Raw genomic sequence first — 24231 nt, 5'->3', positions numbered from 1 at the left:
AAAGATATCATTGAAAAGGAGGAAACTGATAACTTGAGGTTGAAGCTTGCACGGCCATTGGGGGAGAGCGAGGTGAAGCAGGTGCATCAGTTGCAAATGTAGAGATATATCTCGATCTTTTAGAAACAGACGAAGAAGGACGGCTCCCATCATGATTTTTTGGGGGTAAATAATCATCTTTCCCATTAATTTGATTGAAATCATTGAATTCTGTGTTTTTGACAGAAATTTGCTGTTTTCTTCGAAATGCGCTTGTTCTGCCAGTTTCGTCTGCAGCTGGGTCAGTTGACTCAGACTCAGTGGGATAGAGCGGGGGAAGGATGGTTGGCTGAGATGATTGGCGTGAAATGGGACGAGAAGAAGAAGAGGAAGAAGAGGAAGAGGAAGAAGAGGAGAAAGGAGAAGAAGAGGAAGAGGAAGAAGAAGAAGATGATGATGTGTTAGAATGACGTGAAGAATCTGAAGACTTGCGTGAATATGGGCGTGTATGAGGATATGGAGTGGATGAAGTGGATGAATAAGACACATTAGATGGATAAGAAGGATCAGACGAAGAGGAAGAGGAAGAAAAGGAAGAAGAAGAAGAAGAGGGAAAAGAAGAAGAAGGATAAGAAGAGGAGGAGGAAGAAGAAGAAGACGATGATGACGATGATGAAGATGAAATGGAAGCATATTTCATCCGTTTATCAGGATGTGGTGGAGGCAGCGCAGAATTGCTTGAAGAAGAGCGATAGATATTTCTTGTGTTTGAAGAGGAGGAGGAGGAGGAAGAAGAAGAAGAAGGAAATGAAGAAGAAAAAGAAGAAGATGAAGAAGAAGATGAAGAAGAAGAAGAAGATGATGATGATGATGAAGCGTTCTTCACAGGGAATGTAGCAGCAGATGTGACTGATCTTCTCTCTCTGCTGCCTCTGAACACACAAAATGGAGCTTTGCTGCTTCCACTTCTTCCGCCCCTTCCACTTCTGCTGTCATAATATGCATCTTCTTCATCTTCTTCATCACGCTCATCATCATAATCATCATAATCATAATAATCATAATCTTCTTCTCTTTCTCCTCTTTCTCCTCTTTCTCCTCTTTCTCCTCTTTCTCCTCTTTCTCCTCTTTCTCCTCTTTCTCCTCTTTCTCCTCTTTCTCCTCTTTCTCCTCTTCCTTCTCCTCCTCTCCTTCTCTCTTCGCTCCTTCTCTTCCCTTTCCCTTCCGCCCCCATCGAATGTGCTGTTTCTTTTCTCCCTTGCTGTGAATAGCTCTGCCTCTCCTCACACATCCCCATCGAAGGCGATATTTCTTCACCCCTTCTGCTCCTTCCCATCCATTCTGGCGCTGTATGCTTCCCGCTCTGCCTTCCCATTTGACCAGATGATGAAGATGGAGTGTCATATCGATTTGGACTCCCTTCCTTCTTCCTCTTCCTCATCATCATTTCATTTTCACTTGCTCTTCCTTTTTCATTCATCATCGTTGACATCACGCCTTTCTTCTTCTTCTTCTTCCCTCCACTCCCCACTCCACCCCCATTTCCCCTCATCTCCTTCATCTCCCTCATCTCCCTCATTTCTCTTCTCCTCTTCCTCATCAGCATCAGCACAAGAGCATCTGCCTCATCCTCCTCCTTCACTCCCACATACTTCTGAATACGCGACGTTCCCATCTGCTTCGCTGTTGAGCTGTTGGTAGTGCGTGTGGCTCCAAAATCAGATGATTGTTGAGAAGAATGAGAAGCATGTGTTGATTGAGAGGAATGAGATGTTTGAGATAACTGCATTGTTTGTGCTGTCTGTGAATTCTCTATGTATTCATCTTCCTGCCTTGTTTGCTCCACTCCAGGTGTCCTTCTTCCTCCTTCCACTCTTCCTTCATCTCTTCCTCCTCTTTCTCCTCCTCCCCTTCTTCCTCCTCCTCCACCCGCAACTGCCGCTGCCTCCATCCTCCTCCTCCTCAGCTGCTCCACCCTCTCCATCTGTGTTTTCCTCTCCTCCTCTTCTTCCCTCTTCCTCCTCGCCATCATCGAAATAAACGCCTCATTGAACACAAACGGGCAATCCAGCGACACAAGCGAATTGTACTGCAGCTCTTTCAGCGGCTCTTCTGCTATTTTTGTCGCACTCCCATCCCACTTCTCCTCCAGTTCTCTTTTTTTCTTCTCTTCCCTCCTCATTTGCGGACTCTTCCTCCTCTCTGCCCGCTCCTGCCTCTCCTTCTCCTTCTGCTCCCTCCTCTTTCTCTCTGCCACAATGCGACAAATCGACTCTTCATTCCTTTTTTGTATCTGCTCCATCTTCTCTTCCCTCAACCTCTTCTTCTCCATCAATTTCTGCCTCCTCTCCCTCTCTGCGTTCTCCTTCGCCTTCTTCTCTTCCTCCTCTTTCTTCTTCGCCTCTTCCGCTTTCCTCTTCTCTTCTTCTTCTTTCTCCTTCCTCTCCTTTTCCTTCTTCTCTTCTTCTGCTTTCTTTCTCTCTCTCTCTTCCTTCTCCTTCATCTCCAGCCACTTGTTCTTCCTCTCCTCCTTCGCTGCTTTGCTTTTTTGTTCCATTTCTTCCAATCTCTTCTTCTCTCTTTCTCTTCTTTCTCTTCTTTGCCTCTCCAACTCCTCCAGCTCTTCCTTCTCTTTCTCCAACAACTCCATCATCCTCTCCTTTTCTTTGCTCTTCTCTTTCTCCTTCTTCTCTTCTGATGCGTTTTGTGTTCTCCAATCAGAAACAGTTGCTTCTTCTGCTTCTTTTCCTTCTTCTCTTCCGTTCCCTTCTTTTCTTTCTTCTTTTCTTTCTTCTTTTCTTTCTTCTTCTTCTTCTGAAACCGTTTTTTGCTTCTTCTTCCTCTTCTCTTCTTTGTGTCTTTCTAATTCTTCTTTCCTTTTCTTCTCTTTCTCCTTCGATTCCTTCAGAATTGCTGTTATTATTGCTGCCACTTCTTCTATTTCTGCTTGCTCATTCTTCTTCTTCTCTTTCTCTTTCTCTTCTTCCTTTTCACTCTTCAAAGATAACTCTGTTTCATTCATCTTCTCCTTCTCCTCTTTCTCTTTCTCTTTCTCCTCTTTCTTCTTCTTCTTCTCTTCTTTGTGTCTTTCTAATTCTTCTTTTCTTTTTGCTTCTTTTGCTTTTGATTCTGCGAGTATTCTGCTTATCTTTGCTGCCACTTCTTCTATTTCTGCTTTCTCATTCTCTTCTTTCTCTTCCTCCTTTTCTTCCTTTTCTTTCTTTTCTTTTTCTTCCTCTTGTTTCGCTTTCTTTTCTCTTTTGTGCATTTCTAGTTTTTCCTTCCTTTTCTTCTCTTTCTCTTTCGATTCCTTCAAAATCGCACTAATTTTAGCTGCCACTTCATCAACTGCTTCTTGATCAATATCTTTTTTCTCTTTTTCTTTCTCTTTTTCTTTTTCTTCATTTTCTCCTTCTCCTTCTTCTTTCTCCTTCTCCTCTTCTCTGTCATTTCTTCTTTTCTCTTTCTCTTTCTCCTCTTTTTCTTCGTCTTCCATTAGATTCTTTTTCTTCTTCTCTTCCTTCTCCTTCCTGTGTCTTTCAAGCTCTTCTTTCCTTTTCTTCTCTTTCTTTTTCGATTCTTCAAGAATTTTGCTTATTCGATTTGCCACTTCTTCAATTTCTTCTTTGTTTTCTTCTTTTTCCTCTTCTTCTTCTTTCTCTTCTTCTTCTTCTTCTTCTTCTTCTTCTTCTTCTTCCTTCTTTTCTTCAAATTCCTCCTTTCTGCAAGTTTTCTGCTTTTCCATTTGATGTCTTTTCAATTCTTCTTTCCTCTTCTCCTCTTTTGCTTTTGATTCTGCAAGTATTCTGCTTATCTTTGCTGCTACTTCATCCACTGCTGTTTGATCTGTTTCTTCTTCTTCCTCTTCCTCCTCCTCTTCTTCTTCAATTTCTCCTTCTTCTTCTCTTTCTCTCACTTCTTTCTCTTCTTTCTCTTCTTTCTCTTCTTTCTCTTCTTCTTCTTCTTCTTTATCCTTTTCCTCTTCTGTTATTTGTTTCGCTCTCTTTTCACTTCTATGCCTTTCCAATTCTTCTTTTCTCTTTCTCTCTTTCTCTTTCGATTGCGCAAGAATAACACTTATTTTAGCTGCCACCTCATCCACTGCTGTTTGATCGATATCTTCTTCTTCCTCCTCCTCTTCCTCCTCTTCCTCTCCTTCTCCTTCTCCTTCTCCTTCTCCTTCTCCTCTTCCTCCTCCTTCCCTTTCTTCTTCATTGTCTTTCTTTTCTTTCTCTTCTTTCTTCTTCTTCTTCTCTTCTTTGTGTCTTTCCAATTCTTCTTTCCTTTTCCTCTCTTTCTCCTTCGACTCTTCCAAAATCAACTTTATCTTCGCTGCAACTTCTTCAGCTTCAACTTCTGCTTTTTTGTTTTCTTCTTCTTCTTCTTCTTCTCTTTCTCTTTCTCTTTCTCTTTCTCTTTCCTTTTCTTCTTTTTCTTTTTCTTTTTCTTTTTCGCTTCCCTTCTTCATTTCTCCTTCCTCTTCTTTCATTTCATTCCCTTTCTTTTGCTTCTTCTCTTCTTTATGTTTTGCTAATTCTTCTTTCCTTTTCGCTTCTTTTGCTTTTGATTCTGCAAGTATTCTGCTTATCTTTGCTGCCACTTCATCAACATCTGCTTGATTCACTTCATCTTCCTCATCTTCCTCTTCTTCTTCTTCTTCTTCTTCTTCTTCTTCTTCATTTTCTTCTTTACCTCCTTTTTCTTTCTCATTCAACTCAATTTTCTTCTCTTCTGATAATTTTGTATTCAATTTGCTCTTTTCTTCTTTGTGTCTCTCTAATTCTTCTTTCCTTTTCCTTTCTTTCTCCTTCGATTCCTTCAAAATCGCACTAATTTTAGCAGCAACCTCATCCACCTTCTTCTGTTCCTCTTCCTCTTCTTCCTCTTCTTTCTCTTCTTTCTCTTCTTTCTCTTCTTTCTCTCTTTTACCATCATTTAATGTATCTTCTTTTATTCTCTCTTCTTCTTTCTCTTTCTCTCCCTCCTTCTTCTCCCCCTCCCTTTCCTCTTCTTCCTCTTCTTCTTCCTCTTCATCATACTCTTCATATTCATATTCGCTGTCCTCCTCTTCCCCACCCTCCTTCACCTTCTGTTTATCTTCCATTTCTCCCTCATTTTCAATGTTTTCTTCTTTTCTTCCCTTTTCTTCATTCAAAATTGTCTGAATTGTTTCAGTTTCTTTGTTTTCTTTTTGTTCTTTCATTTTTTCCTTCTCAAGCATCTTCATCTTTTCTCTTTTGTGTTTTTCCAATTCCTCCTTCCTCTTCTCCTCTTTCTCTTTATGTTCCCTCAGAATCGCACTTATCTTCGCACTCACTTCTTCTATTTCTGCTCTTTCTCTTTCTCTTTCTCTTTCTCCTCCTCCTCCTTCTCCTTCTTCTTCTTCTTCTCCTTCTCTTTCATCATCCAATTCTGAATTCATTCTCACCCCTTTTCCCTGCTTTTCTTCTCTGTGTCTTTTCAGCTCTTCTTTTCTCTTCGCTTCTTTCGCCTTCGATTCTGCTAATATTCGGCTTATTCGTTCACTCACCTCTTTTATTGAGGCTTGCTCTTCTGCATCAATAGCTTCTTCTTCTTTTTCTTTCTTCTTTCCGCTTTCTTCTTCAACCACATTTTCTTTTTCTTTTGTTTTTATTCCTTCTTTTCCTTCTTCCTCTCCCTCTTCCTCTTCCTCTTCTTCCTCTTCATCATACTCTTCATATTCATATTCGCTTTCTGAATTCTCATCTATTTCAGTTCCATTCTGAGTCAAACTTGCAGGATTTTCATCCATTTGATGAATGGAAACATTTTTTGATTTTTCACCTTGATTCTGTGTGGAATGATCAATTAGTTCCCCTCCTGTGTTGCTGTCATGTTTTAGATTTGGTTGTTTGTTTTTCATTTCTTCTGTGGCCTCTTCTGATAATTTTACTTGCATCGAAGATTCTTTTTTTGCCGAAACATTATCAGGTTTTTTCGCATTGTCATGTTGAGAAATTTCTGAAGCTTGGATGTGCGAATCATGAGAAATCTTTTCCCCGTTTTCTTTTCCCGAAATTTCGTTATTTTTCTCGTTTTGTTCAAAATCTTCTTTTTCATCTTCCTCTTCTTCATATTCTTCATATTCACTTTCACTTTCCCCAGTTGCATCGTCAGAAGTTTGCGTTATAGTGGATGTTTCACGCTCTTGTGTTTGTGTGTTTTCATTTTTGTTTTGTTTTCTACTTTCTGAAAAATCTTTTTCATCTGTTTCGTCGACCGTTTCTTCGTATTCCTCATATTCAGATTCTGATTCATCTTCAGAAGGTAAAATTGATTGAAGTTGTAAGTCGTCTTCATTTTCATTGGCTTTTTCTATGTACAAAACATATTCATGTGGAAAAAAGAAAAACATTAAATTATAGAAAATTCTTTAAAAATATAGCATGTAACAACACACCAGAAATAACAGAATTTGTACCTGTTTGCTGCGTATGAGTGGATTTATCTTCTTCTGCAACTTCTTCTTCTTCGCAATCATATTCTTCATATTCATCAGTATCTTCTGTTTCATCTGTTGAGCTCTGTTGATCGTAATACCTTCCTTTAGATGTATTACTCATCAAACTTACAATGTACTCTCGAAAGAAGAAAAATAGATGTCTTCAAATTAAAGAGAAATAAGCAAAACGGTTCAAAATGAATAATGATCAAATTCGATCATCACTGCCCAACACCTTTCTATGTCAATAAATTTTTTTTTCTTTTTTTTTTAACAGAAGTTATTCATTTTCTTGTACAATAATTCATTTTCAAAATTATTGTTTCCTCTTTAAATAATATGATTTTCACAGAATCAATGACAAAGAAAAGTGGAAAATAATAATTAGTTAAATGATTAGAAAGAATAATGAGAAAAAAGAAAAAGTTATTGTCGAAATTTCAAAAAAGAAAATCCTTGAAAATGTTTTTTTATAAATTTCCATCTTAATCGTGTTTTCAAATTTTCCACCTTTAATTTGCTTTGTAAATATTAATATTGCGCAAGTACATTCATTGGATTATTCTAAACGAACGATCGAAATTAATTAGCAACGAAAAACACTTCAATTGTATATATATTTTCATGAAGTTTAGAAAGTTAAAAAAAGATATGAATGAGGTGAAAAGTCTAGTGATTGAAGAAGGAGTTGACAGTATATTCTTACCGATGAAAGTTATCGTAAATAAGGTCTGTGGAAAACATTTATTGAAAAGGAATTTCTTTAAAAAGAAAATTTCAAAATTATTCCTTTTATAAAAAGAAAAGTCAAAAAAAAAAAATCTTGGAAGAACCTTCAGACACAAAATACAAAAAAGTAATGAGGATAAATCAAGAGACTGAAAACAGTAATCTTGTTTACCTCAAATGCTTGCATCCGGTTTTACTTCCTTTCATCTTTTCCCTCTCAAAAATAATTAAACACCATTTCCTTTGAAAAAGTTATACAAAAATTTCAATTTCTTTAGAAATAAAAAACCAATAAGGCTTATAAAAATTTTTCTTAATCATACAAGTATTATTATTGATTGATCCATTCTTCATTTTTCATGCATAAACAATATTTAAAACAAACGATAGAAATTTGTAGTTGTTTATCCGCGATATCTTGGAGATGTGTCTTCTCTGCATTCGCTTGGGACAAATGCATAGCGTCTCTTGTGGACTGGGCAATCTATATAGTATTATTTGATAGCATTTTTAAGTCAAAAAGAATTGCGCATAAGCATTTAAAAATCCACTAAATATTATTTCAATTAAATAAAAATTAACCTCTATTTAGTGAAGCCTTTCGCGACTCGAAGCAAGGCTCTCTTGAGGCAGGTGCAGGAGAAGATGGTTTGCATTTAGGAGGCTCAGCTTCGGAAGATGGAGGAGGGCAAGGTTTTGGAGGTTCTGGTTCACATGGCTTTGAGTCTTTTGGTTGAGGCTGTGGTTTTGCTGGTTCCTCTTTCTGTTCTTTCGGGCATTCCTTTTCTTTCTTTTTTGAAAATGGACTTGGAAACGACTGAAAAGGACTGCTTTGACATTCAAATGGATTCGTTTTTTGTCCAAATGGCCCATTTCCAAATGGATCTTTCATCATTGATGAATCTCCAAAAGGTGTTGCTTTCAGCAAATTATCTCCAAAAGGACTCTTTGTTCCGCTTTCTCCAAAAGGAGATTGCCCAAAACTAACTGGCTCAAAAGGATTTGAACCAATACTTTGGGGTCCAAAGTTTGAACCACTCAAAGGATTTGTTCCTATTCCTCCGAAATCTCCAAGACCAGAACTTCCAAATGGGCTGCTCCCACCAAAAGGAGCAGAATTAGCTCCACCAAAGCCAGGCATACTGCCTAATCCTCCTGGTGCAAATCCACCCAAACTATCTAAACCGCCAAACTATTTTCAAATGTTTGAAGAAAGAAATTTTAATTTTGAAAAAAAATTGAATACCTGACAAAAAGCAAGGGGAATAGCAAATAATAATCGAATCATTAAAATACTTTTTTATTGAAAAATGTGAGTTATTAATAACTGTAGTCATTCTGTAACCATGATCAATCTTTCGAACTTTTGATCGAAGTAATACAAAAAAATTAAAAAATTTCAATAACACAATAAGTTCTATAAAAACATATAATACAATGAAATGATTTTTAAAATAAGAAATGTTTGAAAAATGAACTGGGATCGTTGAAATCAACATCAGAAAATAGTTTGTTAAATGATTCGGATTTGATATTCCATTCTTCAAGCAGTTTTCCAAGAAATCCTAAATAAAATTGCGTGTGATGTACGCCTGTATATTCTTTACGTCTGTTGTTGTGTAAACTAATAAAAATATTCAAAACCTTTATTGCAATCACAAGGAAAATTGAGAAAACATACAATAATATTGTAGGCACAGAACGAATTCCATATTTTTTACATACTCCTTAAATATAATTTTATTAAAATTAATGTTTTAAAAAAATGAAGCAAATAAACCTCTATTCTCAGAGCATGCGAGTGCGCCAACATGAATTATATTCTTTCCTTCCATATAACGAGCAAATGCTTCGTACTTTGGTCTATTGGCTTGACAAAAGCCGCATAATGGATTGTTGCTTCAAAATTCGACAAATGCAAATTATTTCTTTTAAGCAAAAAAAGGAAAGACATACAAATACACCATCCACAATTCATCTGAATGGTCAATGCGATCTAGCTCCTCACCATTTAATTCGATAACGTAGGAATGAGGCTTTTCTTCAACTATATTTTCTGTAATTTCGGTTGTTGGTTGTTTATCTTCTTCTGTAACATGCTTCTCAATATGTTCAGGAACAATTTCATCTCTTTTATCCAATTCTTTTTCATCTTGTGGTATGTTCTGATGACCTACAACTGAATCAGTTTGTAAAACATCACTACTTTCAATAGTTGTTGTTTGTCCCGAGCTTTCTTTTTTGGAATAAAATAGAGCATTTGAGCCAATGTAAGTGAAAATGGAAAACGATGTGATAAAAGTTAACACTAAAATGATAGCCCTTTGAGGCAAAGAAATCATTAAGTGAAAAAAAGAAAAAATATATGGGTATATCGAAAAATTCTTAACAGTCAATTCATTTTCAACAATGTGATTATAAAATAATTTATGAAATTATCTTGTTTTCAGCTTTCAATTCACATGATAATATTGTATGTTTCATGATTTTAAACTTTTTAAATTTTCCAAACAGAAACTGCATCTAAAAAAAATCTCATAAAGATTATTGCTAATTTTCATTTATAATACTGGATTCTTTATTTAAATGCCCGATGAATGCGCCAGACAGTTTTTGCAGCTTGAAACTGCTTTCGATATATAATTCCTTTTTTCAATAATGAAGGAGAATTTTTTGAGAAGGTTTCGGCAAGCCAAAAATTTTAAAAAAATTCCATCGATTAAAGACTGATCTGAATAACAAAAGCATTATAATTTATCATTTGAATAAGCTGGGATAAACTGAATTATTGTTTTTTTTCCGTATAAAAGAAATGCATATCTTGGCAAATTTGAAAATTTGAGAACAAAAAGAAGAAACTTCCTTTGACTCGACTTCAATAACTCATAGAAAAAATTATCAGAATTAGTAATCTTTCAGATTTTCACGTATAAAACGCCTAATAATTTTTGATAAGAAGTTTTTCTATTGAAGAAACGATGCTTTATCATGCAACTGAACTTGAAATCTGTTAGACAATCACCATTTTTTGCAAATATATTCATAACAAAATGTTTTTCATAGACATGTCATAAATCAATATTTCAGTATTATCAAATGATATGCAAATCTGCTCGTTTCGAATGAAAACAAAGTCGATAAAAAAAGAACAAGCCAGAAAATACGAAGGAATAAAAAAGTACAAATGCACTTAGAACAAAATGAACTGGTGACGATGCGCTCAGAAATACTCAAAGAGTCTGTCCCAACATTTTTGTGTTGGGATAAAGAAAATGGTGCAGTGGAAGAATAAACATTGCAAACATTTTTCTTTGCTCCATTTTTCTCTTAACAGGCAGACTGCCTTCACACCTTTCCTTTCATTTTTGCAGTGACTATTCTACAAAGTTAATAAAAAAAGACTAAAAAATCACACATAATCATCATTATTCGCATTTCCTTTAAGAGAATGCTAAAAAATGAAAATTAGTGCAATTTCTTAAACTTCCTTATCTCTTCCCAGCAAACATCTTCTCTTCGCCTTTCTCCCTTTGCAATCTCCTGTCAATTAGCACGGGCATTTGTGGTCTTCCTTTTCGTCTTCAATCGTCTTCTTCTTCACATCAACAACCTCAACGCCTCCTTCTTCTGGTGGAGCTTCTCCTTCTCCGTTTTCTCCGCCCATTGCTCTCACAACGTTTTTGTATATTTCTGAATCATTCAAATTTCATAATAACATAAAAATGAAATTGTTTTGAAAAAAAAATTATCAATATAAAAATATCCAAAAAAACAAGGCTTAGCAACCTTGGAGAATTGTAGTGAAAGCAGTTTCAACATTTGTTGAATGCAATGCAGATGTTTCGATAAAAGATAGAGAGTTTCTCATTGCAAATGATTTGGCCTCATCGGTAGGAACATTTCTAAGATGACGAAGATCAGATTTGTTTCCGACAAGCATAATCACAATGTTTGGATCAGCATGATCGCGTAATTCTTTAAGCCATCTTTCAACATTTTCATATGTGCTATGCTTTGATATGTCATAAACCAGCAATGCGCCAACAGCTCCACGATAGTAACTTTGGGAAAAATAACATTAAATTATCAAGAAATAATGAAAATGTCACAAACGCGCTAGTAATTGCACGGTAACGATCCTGTCCTGCAGTATCCCAAATTTGTGCTTTAATAGTTTTGCCTTCGATTTGAATGCTTCTTGTTGCAAATTCTACCCCAATTGTCGATTTTGATTCGAGGTTAAATTCATTTCTTGTATATCTCGAAAGAAGGTTAGATTTCCTAAATAAATAAAGATAATGAGTAAAAATGAATAACTTCTCACGAAAAAAATATACCCGACGCCAGAATCTCCGATCAGAACAATCTGAAAAATGGATCGATAGCAACATATGAATCAAAATAAAGAAAGCAAAAAACAATCGAACCTTGAAGAGATAATCATAATCATCTGCCATTTCTATTCGAAAATTGACTCTAAATGTTTCAAAACAAAACAGAGAAATTGACAAACCTGTGTATGCAAGTTTTCTTGAAATGATATAGGGATTTTGATCATTTTGATCGATAGGTATAACTTTAAAACGATTATTCAAAATGAATCGCAAAGGCCAAAGTATAGCCTCATGGTCTGCTTATGACGAAAAGGTTATGCTTGATCGGCTTGAACAATTGGAACAAGAAAATCATCAACTGAAAGAAACTGTTCAAGAGAAAAATTTTCAACTTCGCCGAGAAAAAGCAATTGTTGCAAAACTTAAAGAAGATGCTGCTCGTTTGTTGGAACTTGAAAAACGTCTGCAATAATATAATAAATATCTCCATCTATTTAATTTAGAAAGTTACTTTATTTTTCAGAAGATTTGGATGCATCTTCATCCAAAAAAATAAATTTGTATAAGGATATTGAAAATGTTGTTTCCTCGGGAAAACCCAAACAAAATGTTCAGGAAGAGAGGGATGTGCGTAGCTACGTTAAAATTGATCGAGGAAAAGAAATAGTTCATCGAAAATCTCATCCATATTTAGATCAGGCGCAAAGGACCAAGCCGTACATTCAGCATTTATCCAACAATAGAGGACGCGCAAACACATCATATGTATCACCTTCCAGAGCAAAGAAAAAAAAGAGTGCTTCTCCACATGATACATCTCGCAAAACAAGATCAAGCTCGGCGACATTTCACTCGTCAAATTCTTCTCGCTCTATTCTTCCTCCAATAACTGAAGACAAATCGCAAGAGAACGACGATAGTAATTTTTATACATCCAGGAGCCCACGAAATGCATGGGACGAAGCCGAAGATGCAGACAAAACGAAGATGAATGACTTCCAGTTGGTTGAAGTTAATCCTCTTCAAAGCGAAACTCGCCCAATCTATGCGCGCTCACAGCAGCCGCTCTTGCTGTCACGCGAAGCAGCAGCATCTTCCACGCTTGCTGAGCTGCAGCAGAAGAGGAGAGAAGAGATGGAGAAGAAAGAGCAGGAAGCAATTTTTTCAAAAGAAAGAGAAGAAGATCAGCAGAAGATGCAAGAGATAGAAAAAGAGATTGAAAAAGAAAAAGCAGAAAAGGAGCTTTTGAATGAGAACATCGCAGAGTTGTATGCCCAACTGCAGAGCTATTCTTCAAAATTGACCCAGCTGAAAGAGGAGCTGAAAGAGTTGAGTGAAGAAAATGCTGCAACGAAGGAAGAGCTTCTGCATACAACAAGTGAAAGAGATGTCCTTCGCGAAAGACTGACAGCAGCACAGAGCAGCTTGAGAGAGAAAGAAGCAGAGCTGAAGAAGGCGAAACCGGAGTTTGTGGACTTTGTGCGTATGCAGGTTGTGTCGAAGCAAGTGGAGGCAGAAAAGGAAAGCTTGTTTCAGCAGAATCGGATGCTTGACCAGCTTTTGGAGGAAGAGAAGCAGAAGAACACGGGGCTGACGGTGCAGATAGCGAAGGAGCGGTTTGAGAGGGACATGGCAGTGAGCAAGATGAGGGAGATGGTGGAGAACGAAGGGAGCGAGGCAGCGAAGAGGAAAGAGGCAGAGGAGAATGTGCGGAGGGAGCAGCTGAAGATAGAGGAAGAGAAGAAGAGAGAAGAAGAGAGGAAGAAAGAGATAGAAGAACAGCTGATGAAATTGGAGAGGATGGAGAAGGGGATGCTTGGATTGAGCGAAGAGGAAAGAAAAGAGGCAGCTAGTTTGTATCAACATGTGCGGCGGCAGATGGAGATGGAAGAAGAAGGAAAAGAAAAAAGGGAAGAGGAGAAAAGTGATGAAGAAGTTCAAAAAGAAAGAGAAAGAGAAAGAACACAAGGCATTGAATCATCAACCTCATCATCATCATCTTCTTCTTCTTCTTCTCCATCTCCATCTTCAGCAACAATAACTCGTCAGAAGACACCTCTTCAGCACTACAACCTTCTCCTCACCGCCTTCCATAGAGTCCCTTCACTCGAATCTCAAATTCACATCCTCAGCCAAACGGTCTCTGCCAAAGACACAGCCATTTCCCTTCTCCAGCGCCGTGTGAACGACTTGACTGAATTCCACCGTGTGCGAAAGGGGAGCATCGAGGCGCGGCTGCTGGCGGTTGAAGAAGAAGAAGAGCGGATTGTGGGCAGGCTCTACGAGCACCGCCTGTTTGCGCCTGGTTTGTGTGCAGAGAATCCTCTTCTGCCAGACGAGACGATGGTGTTGCTCACTCTGCATGCGATAGACTTGTATGTGGACCCGGTGGTGGTGGATCCTGTGGCGGTGGAAGATGCATTCAGGACGGTGAAGAAGAGGAGTGGGGGAGGGAAGGAGAGAGGTGGAGGGAGAGGGAGAGGGAGAAGCGGGAGAGAGTTGAAGGATGGGGATGGAGTGAATGAGATCAATTCATCATCATCTTCTTCTTCTTCTCTTTCTTCTTTTTCTGCTTCTCCTATTTCACTGGCTGCCTCGCTGAGTCGCATATCAGAGCTAAACTTCTTCCTTCTGGTGACATTTTATCATCTCCAGACGTTCGACACCACGCCCACGCCTTTCTTAAGCTGCACTTCAGACAACTTTTCTGTTCCTGTCTCAAATCTCAATTCTTCTTCTTCTTCTCTTTCTTCTCTTTCTTTCCAACAACAACAACAGCCCTCTCAATTAACCTCTGGTTTGAACTATGTGATCCGCTTTCGAGAGCAGGTGACTCCTCTTTTGCTTCATCTCCTGTCATTCCATTCAGTCCATCTGCAGCTGTTTGTGCAGCAGCCAACGGTGATGAATGCAGTTGTGGTGGCTGACGGGACTTTGTCGCTGGCAAATCTGGTAAATGATCTGAATGGAGAAGAAGGAGAAGGAGAAGAGATGGAGATGAAGGAGATGAAGAGGATGAGGGAAGTGAAGGAGGAGGGAGAAGAGGAGGATGACGGAGAAGAAGAAGAGGAAGGAGAAGAGGACGAGGAGGGCTATAGAAGTGAAGATAAAAGGAATGGAATATCAACACATACCCGAAAAAGAGGCAGCAAAGGAAGGACAAACAAGATGATTCGAAGTGATTCATTTGTGACACAGAAAGAAATTTCATCTCGCTGTCATTTTCAGCGCTGGACGCAGCAGGTTATTTTGAGAGGAGTGGAGAAAGACCCAAATTATCAGATACAACAGCAGAAGTTGAGGCTGCAGCAGATAGAGGCAATGAATGGTGGAGAAGGTGATGGCAAACAAACAGAAATAGAAGGGTCAATGAAATCTTCATCATCATCATCTTCTTCTTCTTCTTCCTCTGCTTCTTCTTCCTCTTCAATTGCAATTCAGCCTTTCTCTTCGTTCATTCCTCGCCATTTGGACTATCTCATAAAAGTGTCTTTTGAGCTGTTTGCGCCGCTTCGCTTCTGTTTGACACAATCTGAGTGGATGGAACACAAAAAGCATGTGACAAGAATAAAGAGGAAAGAGGCAGAGAGAAAGAGAAGAGAGAAAGAGAAGAAGAAAGAGGGGAAAGAAGGAGAGGGAAGGGAAGGAGAAGGAGGAAAAGGAGAAAAAGAAGGGGAAGAGGAAGAGGAAGAGGATGAGGATGAGGACACAAAAAGAGACAGGCAGTATGATGAGAAGATGCAGAAGGAGTGTCCGATATGTTCTGGATTGATGAAGGAGAGAGACGAAGAGCAGATAAAAGACAGCATTTTGCAAGCAGCGGAGGAAAGAGGAATAATTCGGATGGAGCAATTTGACATGAATGAGGAATTGACAGGAGAGGGAGAAGAGGGAGAAGGAGAAAGAGAAGGAGGAGAAGGAGGAGAAGGAGGAGAAAGAGAAGGAGGAGAAGAACAGAATAATGAAGAGAATGGAGAAATGAATGAAGGTGATGAAGGTGCATTGAAGAACAAGGAAGAGATGGAAGAACAAAATGGAGTTCAAACTGGGGAAGAAGCAGCAATTCCAGAAGGAGAGGAAGAAGGGGAAGGGGAAGGAGGAGAAGGAGAAAGAGAAGAAGATAGAGAAGAAGATAATGCAAATGAATTAGTGTCTGAAGATGTTGCTGATGAAGGAGATCACAAAGCACTTGCAGAAGGAGAAGAAAGTGGAATGGAAGAAGCAGAAGGAAGAGATGACGCTTATGAAGAGAACGGAGAAGAAGGAGAAGGAGAAGGAGAAGGAGAAGGAGAAGGAGAAGGAGAAGGAGAAGGAGAAGGAGAAGGAGAAGGAGAAGGAGAAGGAGAAGGAGAAGGAGAAGGAGAAGGAGAAGGAGAAGGAGAAGGAGAAGGAGAAGGAGAAGGAGAAGGAGAAGGAGAAGGAGAAGGAGAAGGAGAAGGAGAAGAAAATATGGGCAATGAAGAAGAAAAAGCAGAAGGAGAAGAAGCAGAAGCTGGAGAAATGGAACAAAGTTTTGGTTATACTCAGGCAGATGAGCAAGAACAAGAACAGGAAAATGAACAAGGAATTGAAGGGGATAATGAGCCATCAGCTGAACAAGAATTGGATCAAGAGAACGGAGGTGAACAAGAAGGAAAAGGAGAAGGAGAAGGAGAAAATGAAGAAGAACTTGAAGAAGAAGCCGATGAAAACTTACTAGAGAATGAGAAAGAGGAAGAGGAAGGGGAAGGGGGAGGAGTTGAAGAAGAGGGAGAGGAAGAGAAGGTGGAAGAGGAAGATCAAGAAGTGGATAATGAGCAAACAGATGAAGCTGGATTGGAACACGAAAATGAAGAAATTGGAGTGGAAGAAGGAGAAGGGAAAGGAGGAGAAGGAGAAGGAGAAGGAGAAGGAGAAGGAAAGGGAGGAGAGGAGGAGGAGGAGGAAATAGATGAAAGTGATGAAATCAAATACGATGAGCCTTTTTCTTCGGATCGCGAGAAGAATGATGAACAAGAAGGAGAAGGAGAGACGGTTGAATCATTGAATGATCTAAATGAACGTGAAGAGGAAAATGAAATGGGGAATGAAGAAGGGAAAGAAAGCGGAGAGGAAGAAAAAGAGAAGGAAGAAGAAGAGAAAGAAGAAGATGATGAACTTGGTTATTCTGGAGTATTTGGCACGACTGATGGAGAGGAAGAAGAAGAAAAGGGAGGAAACAAAGAAGAAGAAGAAGAAGAAGCAAAAGAAGAAGCAGATGGTTATATTGGCAATGAAATGGAACAAGACCACTTTGAAGAGTTAGATGCATCTGTTGATCAAACACATGAGGATACGCAACAAGAGGGAGAAGTGGAAGAAGGAGAGGGAGAAGGAGAAGGAAGTGAAGAAGGAATGATTGAGGCAGAGGAAGGAGAAGCAGAAAACAAGAAGAACGAAGAAAACGTCGAAGATGCAAATTTTGCAGAAAGAGAAGACGATGAAAGCGAGGGAAAGAAGGAAGAAGCTGATGATAACGAATCGCTCAACGATGACAATCCATTTCAAACACACAGAAGTGGAAAGGAGGATGTTGATGAAGGAGACGGAAGAGGAGGAAGAGGAGGAAGAGGAGGAAGAGGAGAAGAAGAAGAAGCAGAAGAAATTGGCGTGGCAGAATCCAACGATGAAGATGCAAATGCATTTGATGGGACGACAGGGAGTGACTTAGCGCGTAGCGAGGAAGGAGTGGAAGAGACAGGAAACAATGAAAATGAGTATGAAGAATTATTCGAAGATGAAAATTTCGCTGATGATGACAACTATGAAGCAGACTCATTCAAAATGGACGAGACGCAAGATTCACTCCCTCCTGTTTAAGTCAATCATTTCACTGTTTCACACACCACTTCATCTCTCCACACACCCTCAAACTTTCACCCAATACACAAAAATAATGTTTTATTTTGTCAGTTCAAAAAATAAAACATTTTTTTGATTCATTTCATAACTTTCAATTTCATTTCACTCATTTCACTTGTTTACGCTTATGTTATATGATTATAATTTTCACATAAAACAAGATAATTATCACTATTTACGAAAAAATGAGATTTTTTTGAGAAGAAGTGAGGGGAATTATGGCATGCGAGAAAAGAAAAAGGAGGGAAGGAAAATGAGCTATGCTCAGAGAAATGTGCAAAGCAGACAAAAGACAGTGGGGATTTGGATGGGGAAGCGCAGCTGTTGTAACATGAATATTTGAGCACTGGAAAAGAAGCAAATAACTTGTTCTATGAATCACAACAAAACTCTCTGTCAAATTATGAAAAGTGGATTATGAAATGCACCTCATCAAAATGAAGAACAAATGCTCATCCAATGCATTTAAACAGCATTTTGACATTTAATGAACTTTATGAAAAAAAACGACATTTTTCATTCCAATAAAAGAATAAATATATCATAAAAAAAAGGCTAGAAAGATGAAAAAATGTCGCGATCCGGGATTGAACCGGAGACCTATTGCGTGTTAGGCGATTGTGATAACCAACTACACCATCGCGACTCTAGTCGGGGTGGAAACCCGAGCCAGGGAGGAAACCCGAGCCAGTGATCTTTTTTCGAATATTTTTCATTTTTTTCATCGATGAACAATTTTAAAAAAACGAAATAATTTCACATTATAATACATGTGAATATGCTGGTATGCATGCAGTTTTCGTGTTTCTTTGTTGAATGTATCTATGAAAAAAAATTATTTTTGATCATTTATTTTTTTGTGTGAAAATTTTTACTAATTTTGAAGAAGAAAAATTTTCACAATTTGGCATCATTTTTGTATATTACACACACATACAATTCATTTACGCGTGTTTTCAATTTTCTTCAGTGGCTGAATGAAAAATAAAAATTTCTCTGTATAATTATTTCGACTTTTCACACAGCCACTGAAGAAAATTGAAAACACGCGTAAATGAATTGTATGTGTGTGTAATATACAAAAATGATGCCAAATTGTGAAAATTTTTCTTCTTCAAAATTAGTAAAAATTTTCACACAAAAAAATTAATGATCAAAAATAATTTTTTTTCATAGATACATTCAACAAAGAAACACGAAAACTGCATGCATACCAGCATATTCACATGTATTATAATGTGAAATTATTTCGTTTTTTTAAAATTGTTCATCGATGAAAAAAATGAAAAATATTCGAAAAAAGATCACTGGCTCGGGTTTCCTCCCTGGCTCGGGTTTCCACCCCTACTATCGCTAGCGTGTCAAATACCCGGGAATAATTCCCTTTTTAATTATTATAAAAGATCAAGAAAAAACATATCCCATTTTCATTTTGAAATTAAATATTTTTTGTAAGTATTCTTGCTTATAAAAACAAATTTGAGTGAAACAACTCAAATCTCAACAGTTCATTTGAATGTTAGTTATATTCTTTCTTTATTTTATTTTCTAACTTCTTATTCTTTGATAATTGCTTTTTCATATTTTTCATTCAACAAATCGATGAATCCAAACTAACGCAAAAACAACAGATGTAATTATTCACCACAATTCTTGTAGAAGAATGTACAAATGAGTTTTTTTATAAAAATTAATAAGTTTGTTAAGTTTAAATTGTTTTAATATCATTATTTAGATTGGAATTAAAAATTCTCATTGTGTATGAAATATTCGCAAACATAAATGTTTTTATTGATTATAACGTTACGAATTCTTTCCAGTTTTAAGCAATCAAAAGTCTATACTGAAATGCGCTCGCGGGGAAGTTGAAAATCCAATATGCAATTATTTCGCCTGTGTGATAACAAGTCTCTTAATCAATTAACACGTTATTGTGCATGACACATCTCAACATCATCACTTTCTGCGGTTGTCCACTCCACACTGCCCAACACCACTCAGCTGCCTCCATCTGCTCCTCCACTTGCACCATCCACCCACATTCCCTCAACAACAACCACCACCACTGCCCCCTCTTCCTCTCTGCCCATGCCTCCCTCTCCCTCACAAACTTCTCCCTCACCACCCGCCAACCTGCCATCCTCTCCTTCCCCCTCTTCTCCACCACAAACAATCTCCTCCCAGATACCCACTCCCCAATCTTTGCCTCCTTCTCCATCTCCAATTCCTTTTTCTCCTCATTCATTCTCTTCTTCCACCTCTTCCTCTTCTTCTTCCATCTGTCCCTCTTCTTCACTTACCCCACCCCCCAACTATACTGACAGCCCCTCTTCCTTCACACCTTCTGAGCAGTCAAACTCACCCAACTCTCCCTCTGCCTTCATCAGCTCCCTCTCTGCCCACAAGTCTCTCTCTGTCCGTGCTGCTGCCTCTCCTCTCAGAAGATCAGCTGATTCTTATTCAGAAAGTGGACTGCAGCCAATCCCGCCAACACTTTTAGACAGAATTGAAGGCATCGATGTCACAGTGGCAGTGCTGGGGACACTTAGCGAGGTCGATGAGGCACGAAGTCCTGGGTTCAAGGCACGCACAAAACAGTTCGATTAACAATCTGAAAAGGTTACAACACTTGCCACTCTTTCGGCAGAAGATGGCATTGCAGTGCAGATAGAACAAATTATTCTTCTTCATCATCATTCAAGACATCACCATCACATGCTTATAAACCAATTCGTGCTCCAACCTTTTCTTCACTTCAGATTTGAGAGCTGTTGGAGATACCACACAAGTTCTGAAACACAGGTACATATGCAGCTGTCTCTGCCACAACTGCCCAGCATCGGTCTGTCCTCCTCTTCTCCCCCGTAATCTACCAGACTGCCCTCTTCCCTCTCCTCTCTCCACTCACCAAGGACATCGAGCTGCTGGTCACTCCAATTCTTTCCTTTGCATCGCAGCAGAAGGAGAGCAGAGCAGACAAGACAGCCAAGCAGCACGGCATGAATTCCACAAACAGCAACCAGCTGCCCTCTCAGCTGCTCAGCAGTGATGGCTGGATGCTCAGCGGCAACCGCATTCGGAAGATCAGCGAGGCAGACAGTGCGGCCCCATCGTCTCTGATGTCGACGGTAATGGACGAAGGTTTCATCACCAGCTGCCCGCAGAATGTGTTCAATCTGCTGGTCGATGCAGTCAATCAGATCCTGTCTCAACTCGCATTCCACAAGGCGATGACTTTTTTGGCACAGAAGAGGCTGGCGGGGAAAAGCAGTGCTTTGGGTTATCCACAGTCTGCTTCATCGTCTTCTGTATTGCTGGCTCCTGAAATGCTAACTTCTCCTTCATCATCTTCCTCCACCACCTCATCCTCATCATCCTCTTTTTCAGGTGTCGTTTCTCGTTCAACTTCCACAGCGAAGTTAACAAACACCTCATCTGACAATACGCCACCTCTTCTTCACTCTTCCTCCACATTGTCTGTCCCATTCGTCAGAGTAGCCACTTTTGTGATGCATCCGAGTACATCCACAAAGCCTCCCTCTTCTTCGAGTGAAAAAAACTACACTTCTGGTATCTCCCTCCGCCCACTCCCAACAACCACACAGCTTTCACCTTATTCCTCTTCCACATTTGCTAAGAATTCTGCATTCAACGCATCTCATTCCATTTATCACCTTCATCTTCATCCTCCTCTTGTAGACTTTGGGCGCCCGTTTGTTGTTGAGCAGCTCACTTCCTTCGCCACGCCCAGGCAACAGGTTGCTGTTAAGGCATCTTTGGAGCGGTGTGGGCAGTCGATGGAGGCGCACATCACAGCCTTGCACCAACGGGGCGACGTGTTCAGTATGGCAAGGAGATGTGCGTTCAGAATGGCAAGTGCTACTTCTACAGACGGAAGAGTTGCTTCGGCAGGGATGTCAGCAGCAGCTGTGGCGAGCTTCGTATCGGAGCTGAGTGAGATTTTGGAAGGTGTGCCTGTGGATGGGATGAATGAGGCATATGGATCAGCACTGAAGGCATGCTCTTCTGCTTCTCCACCAATCTCCAAGGCAGCTTTCAACAGTGATGATGATGAGAATGATGATGACACATTGTTGGGAGACATGGCATCGTCGGATGAAAAAAGGTTATCTGTTCCTGCAAGTACACGCTCGTCCTTGTCCATTTTTTCAACATCTCCTTTGAGATCATCCTCTTCTTCTGCTTCTATTTCTCCTCTCTCGAGTTCCACAAATTCACTTGCTTTGTCTAAGGATTCTTCCGTTCAGTTATCAATCACTCTTTCTACTGCTTCCACTCTTCCTTTCTCTCCCTTCTCCACATTCTCTCCTCTTGTTCTGTCTCTTCTCTGCACTCTTTTCACCTCTCCTTCTGTCAATCTTGCTCTTTCCTTCCGTCGACTCGCACAGCAGGCAGCCGACTTCATCTCCCAGCGAATTTCACAGCTAGTGGTGGTTGGTGGAGCTAAAGAGAGACTGGCTATTTCATCTGGCAGTGGCAGCAGCAGCACATCTGAAGCAGCAGTAGGGATGAGAGGAGGCAAAAGAGACGATGGAAAGAGCAGTGATTATGGTGATGATGATGAAGACGATTAATCAGCAGATGATTTGGATACGAAGACGCGTGCTGATCTGCCCGATGATTTAATCAAAAGCGGGTCTGTTTCGCAGCAACTGTCACTAGCGGTTATTCTCCCCCGTGTGCAGCTGAATGACTTGGGGGTGCAGCTGAAGCGGATGCTGAAGATACCTCTACAGACGCTGTTTGTGTCGACAACTCGCTGCCCTCTGCTTCCACCTGGGTGGATGTGCTCAGCAGAAGCTGCATTGGAGATGGGGAAGCTGCAGCAGACGATGTTCAGAGAGCAATTGACAGGCAGCGTGGACTCTGTGGATAGGAGAACACACTCACCGTCTTTGCCTCTTTCGTCACTAGCACATCATAAGGAGCAGAATTCGGTGTCTTCATTGAGTGCAATCCAACAAAAAACAGATGCTGTTTCATTATCATCAGCAGCAGTTGCTGAGCTCTCATCTTTTTCTGTGCCAATTCCACCTCCGCTCACTTCTGCTGACATCTCCACCCAATCTACTCCTTCTCTATCTCTTTTGGCACCTTCTGTATCTCCTTCTTTATCTCCTTCTCCTCCACCTCCTCAGCTTCCTTCCCTCAGCTCTTCCATCAACCAGCTGGCTTAGCAGCTTCTGAACCCTAAAAATCCTTCTGTTACAAACCCAGTTTCATTCACCAACAAAAAGTTGTTTTAATGAAATGTGTTAAACATATTTATTTGTCAAAGTTTTCCAAAGAAATTTGCAGAAAACCTGAACACTTCTTCAAGTTGAAAAATGAAAATTATCGATTGGAATTTTCTTTCAAAAAGAATTATTGAATTATTATTATGGAAACGAATGAAAGAACCTTAATCAAATCATTGTTGATATTCCCCCTTTGCTTTGTTTTTGTGATGATGAAAAAATGGATGAATATTTAGAAAAGGAAGATTGTGGAGAAGATTCAAGCCAAAAGGATGTCGAAGGAGAGGATGATTCAATGACGCTTGATAACCATGACATTGATATCAATGCAGTCGACAGGGAAGAGAAGTTGCTTGAATTGTTGGATGCAATGGAATCGAAGAAGCTAAGGTCTCCAGATTTATTCAAGAACGGATTAGTTACAAAAAGCAGTTTCTATCGTGCTGCAAAGGCAAAGAAGGAAGGAAGGGACATTTGCAGAATAGGAAGATTCCAAATTCTGAATAAGCGAGACAAAACTACATTCTTCTCAAAAATAAAAGATAAAAAACAACTTGGTGCCTTTCCGTGTGCAAGACTAGTGAGAGACATAGTTGGATTTTTCTTACTTTTTTTTAAAGTTTTGGATTTGTATCTTTTTGTTTGTATTTAAAAGGCAATAGACGTAGAAGCTGAATATCTCACAAAGTCAACTCCAAATTTTTAAGTGTACTGCACTTGGCAATATTCTTTTATCAATTCGAATGATGACCTTTTCTTTGCACATCCCATTCATTTGCCAGCAGCGAGAGCTGCTCATTCAACAAAGGAATGCCTTTTTCTTGGTTTGAAAAAAAGACAGACATTTATTTGATGAGCATCAGCACAAATCGGAATATATTTTCAATCTAAAAGAAGTGTTTTTTGCTACTCCTGAAGTTAAACCAAGCCTTGTTGTTGCATCAAACAAAAATGATCAAAAGTTAAAGAAAAGCCTGAGTCTTTTCTTGCCCTTAGGTAAAATTCTGTACACAATTTATGTTGTTTGAATATTTACAACTGTTTTTTTTATAAGGGATTGGTGAGAAATTGTTTATTGTTTCAAAAATTATACGCTTTATGTTTTAAATCATTGTTTTTTTTTCTTTCTGTTTTGAAACATGTTATTTTTCATGTTTCATTTTCAATCAAGTTGGAATTAATTTTATCATTTTGTTATGTTTTGTATTTTTTAATGAATGAGATAGAAATAAATTTATTTTTTTTATTTTTCAAAATTTTTCTAATTTTTATGAAACAATGCGATGTTTGAAATTTTTTTATTAATAATAAAAGCATTTCCATGTCAATTGGTTAATAAGACATTAAAAATACTCTTCAGAAAAAAAAAATGAAATAAAAAATAATCGAGTTCCGGGTTTATGACACGTCCCGGATTTTTTACACACTAGCGATTAGAACTTGATTGATTTGACTGAGTCGCGAAAATGTGACTCAGTCAAATCGATTTTTGTCTGGTTTATCGAATTTCTCTATTTTTAATCGAATTTCTCTCAATCTCAACAAGGGCGAAATTGTGATTTTTATGATCACGAATTGTGATCGAACA

At 38.9% G+C, this 24231-nt stretch overlaps 7 protein-coding genes across 7 annotated transcripts; 4 read left to right on the top strand and 3 right to left on the bottom strand.

Moving 5' to 3' along the window:
- Nucleotides 1-7: 7 nt before the first annotated feature.
- MONOS_1501 (uncharacterized protein) lies at nucleotides 8-6668 on the bottom strand (the record flags this gene model as incomplete). Its single annotated transcript, XM_067867857.1, has 2 exons — nucleotides 6401-6668; nucleotides 8-6315 (listed from the first exon to the last, which is right to left on the bottom strand). Exons 1-2 carry the CDS (start codon nucleotides 6561-6563, stop codon nucleotides 8-10), a joined length of 6471 nt encoding a protein of 2156 aa, XP_067728978.1. The 5' UTR covers nucleotides 6564-6668.
- A 377-nt stretch (nucleotides 6669-7045) lies between these two features.
- On the bottom strand, nucleotides 7046-9694 carry MONOS_1502 (Protein disulfide-isomerase; the record flags this gene model as incomplete). Its single annotated transcript, XM_067867868.1, has 8 exons — nucleotides 7046-7203; nucleotides 7495-7655; nucleotides 7754-8363; nucleotides 8418-8466; nucleotides 8853-8898; nucleotides 8952-9070; nucleotides 9128-9493; nucleotides 9684-9694. 7 exons carry the CDS (start codon nucleotides 9692-9694, stop codon nucleotides 7576-7578), a joined length of 1281 nt encoding a protein of 426 aa, XP_067728977.1. The 3' UTR covers nucleotides 7046-7203; nucleotides 7495-7575.
- Nucleotides 9695-10222: 528 nt separating this feature from the next.
- Nucleotides 10223-11714, bottom strand: MONOS_1503 (Rab11a). The gene is made up of 6 exons (XM_067867879.1): nucleotides 11685-11714; nucleotides 11599-11630; nucleotides 11509-11537; nucleotides 11285-11452; nucleotides 10958-11232; nucleotides 10223-10861 (listed from the first exon to the last, which is right to left on the bottom strand). The coding sequence occupies exons 2-6, from the start codon at nucleotides 11626-11628 to the stop codon at nucleotides 10719-10721; spliced, it is 645 nt and encodes a 214-aa protein (XP_067728976.1). The 5' UTR covers nucleotides 11629-11630; nucleotides 11685-11714; the 3' UTR covers nucleotides 10223-10718.
- A 53-nt stretch (nucleotides 11715-11767) lies between these two features.
- MONOS_1504 (uncharacterized protein) lies at nucleotides 11768-17569 on the top strand (the record flags this gene model as incomplete). Its single annotated transcript, XM_067867890.1, has 2 exons — nucleotides 11768-11945; nucleotides 12029-17569. 2 exons carry the CDS (start codon nucleotides 11768-11770, stop codon nucleotides 17341-17343), a joined length of 5493 nt encoding a protein of 1830 aa, XP_067728975.1. The 3' UTR covers nucleotides 17344-17569.
- Nucleotides 17570-19473: 1904 nt separating this feature from the next.
- Nucleotides 19474-19992, top strand: MONOS_1505 (uncharacterized protein; the record flags this gene model as incomplete). Its single annotated transcript, XM_067867901.1, has 1 exon — nucleotides 19474-19992. One exon carries the CDS (start codon nucleotides 19474-19476, stop codon nucleotides 19990-19992), a length of 519 nt encoding a protein of 172 aa, XP_067728974.1.
- A 392-nt stretch (nucleotides 19993-20384) lies between these two features.
- Nucleotides 20385-21980, top strand: MONOS_1506 (uncharacterized protein; the record flags this gene model as incomplete). Its single annotated transcript, XM_067867912.1, has 1 exon — nucleotides 20385-21980. The coding sequence occupies one exon, from the start codon at nucleotides 20385-20387 to the stop codon at nucleotides 21978-21980; it is 1596 nt and encodes a 531-aa protein (XP_067728973.1).
- A 141-nt stretch (nucleotides 21981-22121) lies between these two features.
- MONOS_1507 (uncharacterized protein) lies at nucleotides 22122-22583 on the top strand (the record flags this gene model as incomplete). Its single annotated transcript, XM_067867922.1, has 1 exon — nucleotides 22122-22583. One exon carries the CDS (start codon nucleotides 22122-22124, stop codon nucleotides 22581-22583), a length of 462 nt encoding a protein of 153 aa, XP_067728972.1.
- Between the last annotated feature and the right edge of the window lie 1648 nt (nucleotides 22584-24231).

Source organism: Monocercomonoides exilis (assembly GCF_001643675.1).
Source record: "Monocercomonoides exilis strain PA203 chromosome Unknown scaffold18-1597598, whole genome shotgun sequence".
NCBI classification, from domain to species: Eukaryota; Preaxostyla; order Oxymonadida; family Polymastigidae; genus Monocercomonoides; species Monocercomonoides exilis.
The sequence above is the reverse complement of the archived record's forward strand: the minus strand, read 5'-3'. Positions and strand labels throughout refer to the sequence as shown.

Excerpts from the sequence above, each read along its gene's own strand:
- MONOS_1503 (XM_067867879.1), bottom strand. The coding sequence starts at position 11,628 with ATGGCAGATGATTATGATTATCTCTTCAAG. Across the intron at positions 11,453-11,508 it reads ATCGGAGATTCTGGCGTCGG|GAAATCTAACCTTCTTTCGA; the intron begins GTATATTTTTTT and ends TTATTTATTTAG. Across the intron at positions 11,233-11,284 it reads TACCGTGCAATTACTAGCGC|TTACTATCGTGGAGCTGTTG; the intron begins GTTTGTGACATT and ends TTTTTCCCAAAG.